The sequence below is a fragment of the Ambystoma mexicanum genome, chromosome 2q, assembly GCF_040938575.1.
Source record: "Ambystoma mexicanum isolate Mex_15411 chromosome 2q, UKY_AmexF1_1, whole genome shotgun sequence".
In the NCBI taxonomy this organism is placed as follows: Eukaryota; Metazoa; Chordata; class Amphibia; order Caudata; family Ambystomatidae; genus Ambystoma; species Ambystoma mexicanum.
Window position 1 is genome coordinate 403,596,924 of NC_090924.1, and position 12,814 is coordinate 403,609,737.

The window sequence follows — 12,814 nt, forward strand, 5'->3', positions numbered from 1 at the left end:
CACTGAATATTTCACCAACATCGGATAGAAACAGGTTAAAAATGATAGCGGCCAATGGACAACCCTGTGTCACGCCTTTAAATGTTTCTATGGGCTTAGAAAGAGTCCCATTTCGGTCTAGCCGAATTCTGATATTTGTGTTGGAATGAAGTTCTCTAATTGCTTCCATGAGACTCTCGGGGCAGTTTCATGCCTTCAGTTTTTTCCAAAGAATTCCTCTATCAATGCTATCAAAAGCATGGGAAAAATCTATAAATGCCAGATGTATTTTTGTGCTTGTTCTTATGGCTTCCATTTTAAAAAGATTCAGTAATAGGAGATTGAGACCACAGCCCACACCCTTCACAAATCCAGCTTGTCTTGGATCTGTGTGGTTGGACTTATTGGCCCACTCCAGCAGCATCTGCTGCAGTTGAGTCGCATAGATCTTTCCTATAACATCAAGAAGGGCAATAGGTCTATAATCCTTTGGGTTAGACCTATTGCCCTTCTTAAAGATCGAACTACAATGGCGCTCTTCCAAGAGGTCGGAGAAGCTTGTTTACCCAATATTCTTTCGAATAGTGTCATACAGAAATCAGCCCAGGCTTCTGGATTCCGCTTGATGGTATAATTTGTAAGGCCATCAGGACCTGGGGCTCTAGATGCGTGGACTCTTTTTATCGTGCTTAAGATGTCTTGCCGATCAAACTTCAAATCCCAGTGAGCCAGTTTCGAGGAATAACATTTTTCCACATAACCCTCTTTACTGAACATGTCAGTATAGAAGGAAATCCAAGTGGCTTCAGAGACTTAATTTGCTTGCAGTGAGTCGTGAGGCGCAAATTTGTTGTTAATGATCTTCCAGAATTCTGATGAACTCTTATTCGTCATTTTAGTCATCATATTCTCTGAATCATTCTGCAAAAGAATGGCTTTGTGGGACTTACATCAGTTCCTATGGGCTTGTCTGAGTATTTTTTTCTTTGAATCCAAGGCCACCTTGTTTCCCTTCGATAGATTTCTTAGTTCATATTGCATTAATCTTTTGCGCTGTTGTACTTGCAAATCAAATCTATGCTTATGGACACATTTTTTGTGTTTCAAGCCTTGTTTATGCTCGGTAAACTCTGTTAGTAGATGACAGTATTCAACTTGATTGTAAGCTTGATTTAGATTAGCAACAATTTTTTTAACTTCTCTGTCTCCAAGTTCGAGACGTATTCTGCTCGTATGAACAGATACCGCATGAGACCAAGATGGAAAAGCTGATGAACTTAGCATGTTAAGGCTCATTATCACCATATCGTGGTCACTCTGAGCCATCTTTTTGACCTCTAACCGAGTTGCTCGTGTGTGCACTACATCTGTCACAAACATATAGTCCAGGACTGAGTGTTAGTTCAGTCTTCTCCAAGTTGGATTTGCAGGGATGTCGCCTGCCACGTAACCATTTAACATAGACAAACTTCTGGCTTCCATTTCCCGACACCATTTGACAGCAGCTTCTTTGCAAGCAAGGGTTACACCTTTCCGATCAAGTTTCAAGTTTACATGCTTCACGCAGTATGTGTTAAGATCTCCACAGATGATCAAATTTGGAGCTTCAGCATCTTCTAACAGGGCATCTATTATTGTAGTTATTTGATCAATAACTGGTGTCTTTCCTGTCACTGAATGATTCCAGTAAACGTTAATGATGTTAAGGACATGAAGTACCCCATTTGTTTCACGTGAGGTCAAAACTTTTGCTGTCTGAATGAAAGGGGAAACGTTAGTAGAATATTCAATTCTGAGGCCAATCTATTTCCTTACTGCAATCATCAAACCTGCCATTGGTCTTCCTTTGGATTGTTTTATTGCAGGATTTAGCGCAGTTTCAAAGTCTTGTAAGATAGGACAACCAGACAGCCATGTTTCCTGTAAAGAAACCAGATCCACATCTTGAAGTCAGGGTGTTTGAAATAGATGGCCAAAACCTCTTGTGTTCCATGAACCCACCTTGAGGGTGGTCCTTTCTCCTGACACCTGACATTATTGGGTCAAATTGCAGTTTAAAGCAGACACAATCCAAGCCCAATCACTTATCTGATTGGAACTTTCCGGCTCAGCTGCAAGATCACTTGGTAAGGAGGACAGCTCATTGATGATAATTTTGATTTGATTTCCAGAATTCAGCGAGATGTCTTCATTCCGTTCAATAGCAATCATTTCTTTCGGTACACATGCTGGAGCATCAGTTAAGATAAGTGGATGCGGGATGGAACTGTTGCGCACATACTTGTAATCGATAGAGTTCATACGGGATTCCACTTCCAAGCACCTGTCTACGCTCTTATAGATGTCAAACCCAAGAGATAGCAAGACAGGACTAGCTTCTAGTAAAATGTCATAGATTATTTTAGAGTACATGTGCAAAGTGACTTTGTCATCTCTTTTTGTATCACAGAATTCCACAATTCTTAGATCTTCTGAGACAATCGTTCTGAAACTCGGAATTAATTGGAATAAGCGTAACACGTTGTGACGATTTAGGATCAGATTATCTGCGTTGTCATTTCTTTCTAAAGTCACCTTGTGGAGGTTCTCCGTCTGCATTTTGTTAATGACCGTCTTGGGGACATTCTTTAGAGTCCGCAGGGGACTCTGCATGTTGCGACATGTTGCCTGACTATTAGCCTTTGCTGAGGTCTGTGTTTATAGTTTCAGCACTTCCTTCTGCTTGTTTTTGAAGCCTGTATGTTGATTGTTCTCTCGAAAATTTCATCCACTCCGAGATATAGAGGAAGGGATTACGTTCATGGGTTTAATAGGATTTATAAACACACAAGTTCTGAGCAGCTGATTGCGTTTAGCCTCCAACGTCAAAAATATAGGTGAATTAGACACTTCTTCTTGGTTTGTCAATTATGATCTTTTTTGGCGAGTTTACCAAACAGTTTTTGGTAAATAAAAATACAAAAAAAATACGAAATAAACGAACATACAAACAAACACATTTACACAGCATACACACAGAAAGCGCTCTCTCCTTCACACTAGCATCCATCATCATATATTCATCACCTAACAACACAAGCATGCACGCATCCATACACATAATTTTAATTTAAAAAATGAACATAAATGAACGTACCTTCTGCCGCGGGTCCAGAGGTTCCAGTGGCCATGCCCCCTGCAAGCATGAACAGGAATCAGGAAGTTTCCTGGTTCATGCACATGCGTGCAAGGGGCCTGAGCATGGGACCGGAGATAGCCCACTCCAGCCTGCTCTGTCTGTATGTGTGAAGAGGCACAGGTGCGTCCCCTAGTACATACAGATGTGTAGTTCCCAGCCAGCATTTCTAATGAGCCAGGTGAGCCTGGGGAAGCAAACGTCCCCAGCCTTGCATGGCTCATTGTGCTTGCATGGCTGGGGAAATTAAACTGTGAAAGGGAAACAAAGTTTCCCTTTCACAGTTAAGAGCACTCCCTCAGCTGAAAAAAAGAGCTGAGGGAGTAATCGTATTTTTCTGGGCTGGCTCCTCTATAATGGGTGAGAGGGGCCAAGACCTGGTGGGTCGACGCCTCTTTTCCCATTATGGATGAGCCACCCCTGCTTTGAACATTGACACTTCACACAGGAGCAATTCTTCCAAACCGCCAATAGGCGTTAGTATAAGCTTAAGGAAGAGAGCAGAAAAGAAAGGAGAGAGCACAAGTGCAGGGTTAAAAATAATAGCTACAAGAAGGGCAATTTAACATCAATCACACTCAGTGTAGGCATAAAATTAAATAGAGAAATATTCCCACCGAACATTGCATTGCAGGTGGCAGTAGGCAGAAAGTGTCATGTCAGTAAATGACGAGATGCTGTTAAAGGCAAGTTGATGCACTCAGCACACATGTGATATAATTAATATAATTGTCTTCAAATATATTATGAGCTCTTTTGAAGTGCCTCCTATTTTTCTCGGCTTCCTAGTTTCAACATCTGCCCAATGAGTATGTTGAAATGTTTTCTTCAGGACTGGCTACCCATGTCTGAAATTGAAAAAATAATAAGACACTACTAAATAGCCCTGTGTCTATCTGACAACTAAATAAGCGAGTTGCTTAAATCAAAAAAACTATTACGAAAATGTAAAAACAACACTTATTGATCTGTAAGAGGATTCAATTCAACACTACAGCTAAGTCAATGCCTAGTCTGGGATACTGAATGGAAACCCTTATTGATATATCTTTATGTCCAGTTCATGCGTTCTGGATGACTACCCCTATATAACACCCCTCCCTTGGAATCCCCCTGACCCCACTGAGCCAAGAAGTATTTCTGTTTTGCAAGTTTAAAGGTTTATTTGATAAGTTAAACAATAGATCTATATATCACACTTTATAATAAATTAATAATTGAATATCACACTTAATCTGATATGATAAAGATTAACAACGGAGAATCTGGCACTAGCACACTTGTGAATAGGAACAGAAGAAGAAGGTGGTAGAGAATGCTTTATATAAGTTCAGATGGATGTAATGTTGAATGAAAATGCAATACAGAAAATACTCAATATGATTTCAACAAAACAATGTAATCACTTTTCTCTGGCAATCCCCTCCCCCCTTTATGCAATGCAAGGAAATAGAAGGAAAGCACACAGTTCTCAGAAATGCAATCAAATGTAATTCAGTTCACCCCAGCAAGCTTAGAGTACAGATCGGAGTTTTAAACACAGGCCCAAAAGGCTTTTATATGTGCTGGCAATGAAGTGAAAAATATACTAAACTGCTTTTAATTCCCTCTAGAGGTTCAGGGTGAGTGGTATCAAGTTAATATTAGTCCAGACTCACTTTAGCAAGGATCTAGGATGTAACTAGCAGGTTAAACGAATTTTTGGCAACTGAAAGCAAGAAAACTGCTGTTTTCACACGTTGAGAAATTTGCAAATCGCGGCAAAATTCGCGAGTGCTTCTTTCGCGATTACGGCAAAACTATAGGGGGTAGGAATGCGGTTCTAGGTTCGTAGAAAAGCCACGATTCCCAGCCTTCAGAGGAAAGTTACTGCAAGTCTCTAGCACAAACGGTCACGGAGATATGAGCGATTAAATAAAGGTCGTTTTTCAGATTTGAAATTTTAAAGTTCAAAAAGACAAGTGCAGCTTGCAACTAGAAAATGACAGGTGACAGCTTTACAAATGACAGGTGACAGTTAGGAGGCAGTTCTACTTAGGTTAAAATAGATTGAATTATATTATTTTAACTAAGAGATTGGTTCTGCACAGTTTGCTAGGTACTCACACTATATTCTTGAATTAAATGGGCCTCGCCACGGATCTGGTCAGGTTTTAGACTGAACTCTGGTCTGGCCTCTGCACTTCAGTGATCTGGGTCAGCTCTGCTCTCTCTCTGGTTTTGGATACTGCTCTGCTTTCTCTGGGTCTTTCTGCACAGCTTTCTCTGGAGATTGATGGATTTGAAGTCTGGATCTCTGGATGTGCTATGGTCCGGCAGAGCACGTTGAAGCAAATGGAATTGAAGGTCCCTATCTGTCCTGTCTGTCTGCTTTTATCTGTTTTTAAAATGGGTGTGTGTGCAGCATCACTAGACCCTACCCCTCTCCACTTGTCATTGGCCCAATTCTCCCCTCTCCCATGATTGGGGAAGGAACTGTGAGTCAGAGCAATGTCATTTTACAGGCTGCAGAAAGTCCACTCCTCCTGTCAACTTGCACACAAATCTATATTTGCTCAAAAAACATATTTGCACAGGTACACATTTGTTTAAAATTACATGCACCCTTCACATATCACAGGAGGTATACCCTGTCCAAATCTGCTCTTCCTGGGGGCTTGGGTTAAAAAATGGCACATATTTCACTTTTTAACTGGTTTCGCAATATCGGACATTACCCCAAATTTATACACATGTGCGCAAGGAGTATGGACATTAGTTGATGAAGTGTCAGATTTTTCACATGCACACATTTTGAGTAATATCCTCTTTTCCGCTAAAACCCCCCTGAACATACCACCGGGTCCTAACACGTCTTAAAATGTGGGCAGAAAAATCAAAAGAATTATGGTATCATTTAAATCATTTTCACAAGTCCGCTCTATGAATGATCCATCTTTTTAGAGTTAGGTTCTGGCCCCAAAGGGGTGTGGTTTCCCCCCAGCACAAGGTTGAATTTCTGGTTTTTCCAGTTCTGCCAAGCCAGCTTGCTCTCACAGGCAGTGCCCCTCCCCTGTCCTTCCAGGAGGAAGCTCCATTTACGACTCCCGCCAATAAAACATTTGCCTGAGTCAGGACAGGGCTTTGTTCAGAGCTCCTGTATTCTGTGGGGGCTCCCCTTAATTCAATTATCAGAGAGATGGCATATCCTTAGTGTGGCCAGCAAAAGGCAGATAGGCCTGGGAATACAGCTGTGACTCAAGTTTCACTCCTGATGGGGGGTAGTTGCCAGGCAAAATTGGAATCTCTTCAAGCCAGTTTTTAGCTACATGTCATTTCTGTTCCCCAGTTTTCTGCATTCAAATAAAACTAAACATTTTTACATATGCAGCTAGAATGCTGATTCTAAGTTTAAAACTATGACATTTAAACAGTTGAAACCTATGTGACACTCAAAAGTAGGTCACTCAGTCAATTTAAACATTTAGATTTTTAGTGTCTTTCAGTCCAAATTTACTTAAACTGCTGAAATCCACAGCTCAGCCAGTCTTGTTATAAACCTTCAAGTCACTTCAGAATATAACTTTACATTGGATCCACCTCTCAGTAAGTCTTTCTTTGGCCTGCTTTGGGTTCATTTATTCAGTTTTAAACAAAATCTGGTGGTTTTAAAACGCCGGCTTTCTGATAGTGGTGAGTACTGGTACTGCACCCCTTTTTGGGATTTAAGAAAATGAATTCCCAACAGTTATGGGTTTGCTTTTGGCAATCAGCATTGCCATTCCCAATGGTTTCAGACTACTGTGTGGGTAGTCCAATGGTGGTTTTAGGCAGTGTCCTTCTGTGCCCATAACATCGGCAAAATGGGTGGCAGCCTATTCTTCATGCATTTCCCTGGGCATTTTCTGGGAAGCTCTGGCCATCATGATGTTTTCCATGTCAGTACTGCACAGTTTTGAGGTAGGGCTTGGATGCGTGGATAAAAACATCCCACAGATCCCTTCTGGAACTGCTTGCATCATACTGGCTCCAAGAAGTTGCACAATACACCAAACCAACCAAGCAAAACAGAATGACACTTTAATTATCTTTCTAAATGCGGTATATCTATACCTGCCTGCCCACTCGGGTGATAGTGCCACTCTTCGTCTGGTTTCTCATTCCAAACCTCAGTGGGATTCGAATATCACTAAGTGGAAACAAGAATGAACATACCACTAGTGAAAACCGAAGGACTCTGATATCACAATCCCATAAACCAAACTGTGGTAAAAAAAAATGCTGCCATCAAAGTCTAAAGCCTACCTCCAGGTATGATGCAAGAAACATTTGGGCTGAACTACACAAAATACCCAGACTCGGCATTAGTGGAAAATGTTGCTTTAATGTGACAGGCCACGGCTTATAAACTACACTAACCTGGACCCTCTTCCTTACAGATTAAACAAAACATTAACATGTAGGTAAACCCGCTTCCACCCCACCCATTCCCTCGCTTCATATATTCCTTCCCCCTTCAATTCCCCACATCTTGCCAAACTTTAGCCATGTCCTCTCCCCGAGCCACCGCCCAAATTTCTTCCCTACCTCATCCCCTCTCTTGTAACCCCGCGCTAGCCTGTCCATTCAAACAGCACTAACCACCCTCCTTAACGTGACAATAATCCTTTGGCTTCAACCAACCATCATTTAACCAACCGTGGCCCCAGCAACAGCTCCAATATCCCAAATCTCCCCAATATCCCCAAACCCCAAACTCACCAAAACTCTTTTCTTCAATGAAAGCCAGTCTGACCTATCAAATCAGCAACATAGAAACACCTCAGTACAAATCTCCCTTTCCCCGGCTGCCCTTACCTGTCACCCATAAAAACAGTGTTCCTCCTCATTACTCACCTCCCCTTAGCTTGCAATACTACCTTCAAACCAAAGTTAACAGGGTGGGTGAGCGGGCAACACGGAACAGCGTTAACCACCAAATGTTCCTGAACCTTCGCCAGCACCCATATAAATAACCTGTGGGGGCACTCTATCCCCTGGCCAGCTCGCTGGCCAGGTGCAGCGCCCAAACTCTCCCCAGGGAATCCGTAGGTTTGCCCTGTCCCTTTCCTCACCTCTATTTTCCACCTTAATAGAGATTTCTTCCTGGGCTAAATCCTTCTCATTTTATGACCTGACATTTGCTGTATGCCAACAAAAAGAGTATCATAGTTTCAGGACTCGAACAAATGCTGCAGGGTCCGCCTGAGTATTGTGTCACACATATCTTTTCAGATGACCAAAGTGGATTTGCAAAGCGTGGCACAATCGATCTACTGCGTTGTCTTCCTGTTAATGAAAGGTGATGTGGTGAACAGAAACCAACCTGTCTCTGCCTTATGCCACCACACCTGCCAGTAACATCTTAAAGAATGTGTTTAACATCTTCCTCCATTTAATTTTACCCATATACAATTCAGTTTCTCCAGCAGCTCTGTAGCACGCCTGCCCGTGGTCTTGTACCGATGCATAGTCAAAATCCGGTGCCGTTACTAGCGCGTATGTGAGCATTTTATTTTATTACGCCTGAGTTGTGGGTTCCTGAGCGTGAGCCAGGGCTCTAGAGAGTGTTTCGTCGATAATGAATACACCGGGGTCACCACCTCCGGCTACCATGCATGTTTTGTTTAACTTATCCTGTGTGTGTGTGTCACTCATATATACCTATTGATGGTGCTCCCTGGTTTTCTCATTCAAGTGCACGTTAGGGGTATTGTGGCCCATATCTGCCTTAGCCTGTCTGATGTTGCATCTGAAGAGTCACCTTTCACCCTTGTACTTTGCAGTGGACAAAAGCTTTTGGTCAGAGTGGAGCGAATGGAGCCTGTGCAAGCCACCGTGCGGAGCATCGGCCAGAAGCCGTGTCAAGCGGTGCCAGCCCGTCTTCCCAGACTATCCGTAAGTGTTTGTGGAAAGCTACCCCAGATAATTCTAGTCTATTTTTCTTTAATGAGTGGTACGTGGACTTTGGTAGGATCATTTTTATACAATAATAGTATCCTGGGCCTATCACATTCTTGTCATAAGGTTAATGGACAAACGGCATTTTCAGGTAATGAAAGAACCAATATTCCAAGATGGCGACCATTCTTATGTCAAACTAGCACAGTCTAAGTGCCGAAAGTGCCCTTATGTTGTGCAGCACACGTGGCATACGTTCATGGATCGTGGGGGCCCAGCTCCTGCTGCCCCCTGGGGGGTCTCATTCATTTTCCTGAGATGCCGTCCATCATGCTCTTGTCCGGCCACTCATGGTGGAAATACCATGAGATCCCAGTGTCATTCTGTAACTGGTGTTATTTTTGTTATTGCCTGTGAGGGTTTTGGGGTGCATATGGGAAACTTCCCTGCCAGATAGATGCCCTAGGGTGAGTATGAAGGCCTTCTTGACTAAACCACAAAAGGGCGCTGGAAATTGACTGAGTATGAGACGAAATGTAGCCTTTGCTCCCTCTGCTGGTGAGCCCTCATGCAGCGCCTGGCTGGAGTTTTGCTCAGGGTTGGGGTCTCACAGGAAGCATATTCACTATGGTGGCTTTAAGCTTATGACAGCACGTGGGCCTGGGCCCATTTCTCAGCAGTTCCGTATTACAACATAGACCATGTCAAATGAAATACCACATTTTAAAGGTTCAACCAAATTGAGTGTTATTCTTCCTAACAACTCGGTCTTGTGTAGCCTCTCAGTTTCACTTTTTGTGTGTGTGTGTTTGTGTCCACCCACGTCTATCCTCTTTGGCTGGTTGCATAAACACGGTGTGGCACTTGGAGGCCTGGATGTGATGGGCACGGTGCTAATGTGATGGTTGGGGTGTACTTGACTGTGTGTAGACAGAGACGGAAGACAGTAAGGTAAGCTACCTGTAAGAAATTAAGAGGAAATGGACTCTAGCACTTCCGTCAAAAGTCCACTCAGGTAATTAGGGCCTGAGGCCTAGTGCGGTTGTAAACCCTAAAGGAAAAACCAATAATAAATGAATAGTATGAGCGGGCCCCCACTTTGAATGTGTGAGAGGGAACTCCAGTCCCCTCTTGTAGTTAAAGGTAAAATCAAGTAGATGACCCCGGGATAGAAACCAGACCAGAGTGTGGGGATAGAAACCAGACGAGAGCGTGGGGCTAGAAACCAGACGAGAGTGTGGGGATAGAAACCAGATGAGAGTGTGGGGATAGAAACCAGACGAGAGTGTGGGGATAGAAACCAGACGAGAACGTGGGGCTAGAAACCAGACGAGAACGTGGGGCTAGAAACCAGACGAGAGTGTGGGGATAGAAACCAGACGAGAGCGTGGGGCTAGAAACCAGACGAGAGTGTGGGGATAGAAACCAGACGAGAGTGTGGGGATAGAAACCAGACGAGAGTGTGGGGATAGAAACCAGACGAGAACGTGGGGCTAGAAACCAGACGAGAACGTGGGGCTAGAAACCAGACGAGAGTGTGGGGATAGAAACCAGACGAGAGCGTGGGGATAAAAACCAGACGAGAGTGTGGGGATAGAAACCAGACGAGAGTGTGGGGATAGAAACCAGATGAGAGTGTGGGGATAGAAACCAGACGAGAGCGTGGGGATAAAAACAGACAAGAGTGTGGGGATAGAAACCAGATGAGAGTGTGGGGATAGAAACCAGACGAGAGTGTGGGGATAGAAACCAGACGAGAACGTGGGGCTAGAAACCAGACGAGAATGTGGGGCTAGAAACCAGACGAGAGTGTGGGGATAGAAACCAGACGAGAGCGTGGGGATAAAAACCAGACGAGAGTGTGGGGATAGAAACCAGATGAGAGTGTGGGGATAGAAACCAGACGAGAGCGTGGGGATAAAACCAGACAAGAGTGTGGGGATAGAAACCAGATGAGTGTGTGGGGATAGAAACCAGACGAGAGTGTGGGGATAGAAACCAGACGAGTGTGTGGGGATAGAAACCAGACGAGAGTGTGGGGATAGTCATCTTATTTCTTTATATGCAGATGATGTCCTGCTGTACTTGATTACTCCTAAAACAACGTTTCCATACATTTTAGAAATATTTGCGGATTTTGGTAAGCTCTCGGGTCTACCTATCAATTAGGACACGTTATCTATCTCCCCTAGACTATGATAGGCGAAGCCAGCGTTCAAAATTAAGTGAATGGAAATTACAGTGCTGCCCAGATAACTTCTGTTACTTAGGTGTCACTATTTAGCATACTCTCGCGACACCTTTGTCAATAACACGCACAAAGCTCTTACTACACTGGATGGCTCACTTGATTTCTGGAATAAGTTGATTATCCTACCGCGATTCCCCTACTACTTTGCTGATATCCCCTGCCAGATACCACCTTTTTTTTACCACTTTAGACATTCAACTCAAGAAATTGTTATGGTGCCCCAAATGACACGGGATTGCATTGCAAACACTCTGTAGACCTACCGCTAGGGGTGGGCTGCGGTGGCGTATTTTTTGAAAAATTATGCATCGCCTCGCACTTACAATATGTAGCTCTCCGATGACGAGAACTCAGAGACTCGGCTTCTGCGAAGTGCAGTTGCACCACACACAATGAAAGAGGCACAGTTCAGGAAAGATCTGAAAACTTTTTTGTTTCAGTAATCATCTAACTGTTTGACAACTCACAGGGACACAGTAACAAAATAACTATTGAGTGACATTTTGTATCTTTACCTTGACATTGACAATTTCAACTGCGCCTCTATACGGTTAAGCCCGTCGTGGGCGCGTTACAAATACACAAAGTCAAAAAATCAAACTGTGGATGAAAACTGAAAACGATAGCACCGCCTCATTGATTAGGACCGGTGTCCTAATATGGAACCAAACCTATGTCAGAATGAGGCTAGGGACTTCCTATTTACTGGATATCCCACTGGGCACTGGGCACAAGGTCCCCTTTACACTACTGCAACCCCATCAATCAAAATGGAAAAAACAAGGCATAGCGACCTGGGGCGACATATTTTCGAACAAACACTTGGTTACCATTTAAGGAATTGAAAAACATTCCTGATATACCAGCAGGGCAATTCTTAACCAGCATTACCATGCTTGACAGAGCAAAGTGTTACTTGGAAAGGCTGCTGTCGGAACCACCCCTAGATCATATTCTAAATGCACTTTACGAGTGTGCTGACGGCGTTAAGAGGGAATTTTAATATATGAAGCGTTAGTAGATAATTCTTCTCAGACGGGACTGATCATCAGAGGGGGACGGGAGAAGGATTTGGGCTGTACCGTTCAAGAGACGGAAAGGGAATCACGGCTTCCCTACCCAAAAACAATGTTGAAAAAACAGTGTTTTATGTAAATAGAACTCAGTGTGCTTCATAGAGTTTACCTAACCCCAGGGGAAATGACAAGAATGTTTCCTGTCTCCACTGATAGCTGTCCTAATTGGCAGCTGGAGGATGCTGGCCTGATGCACATGCTGAGAGCATGTCCGAAAATGTCCCAGTACTGGGAACAAATCCGTAATAGGCTAGCGAACCTTGAGTTAACACGCCTCACTCCCACCCCTGGAATATATCCATTGGGCTCCCGTTCTCAAATATCCCAGAGATGAGTATCAGGCAAGAGCTTAAATTTGGCCCTGGTGTTGGCGATCAGGTGCATTGCTATGGCATGGAAATCCCAATCGAACCT

At 43.5% G+C, this 12,814-nt stretch overlaps 1 protein-coding gene across 1 annotated transcript in view; it reads left to right on the top strand.

Moving 5' to 3' along the window:
• The window catches only part of LOC138569447 (properdin-like), a 349,722-nt gene that overhangs the window by 287,079 nt on the left and 49,829 nt on the right, over nt 1-12,814 (top strand). Inside the window, exon 8 of the mRNA XM_069647424.1 lies at nt 8,959-9,070. Within this exon, the coding sequence (XP_069503525.1) occupies nt 8,959-9,070 (112 nt within the window). The remainder of the gene's footprint in view (nt 1-8,958; nt 9,071-12,814) is intronic.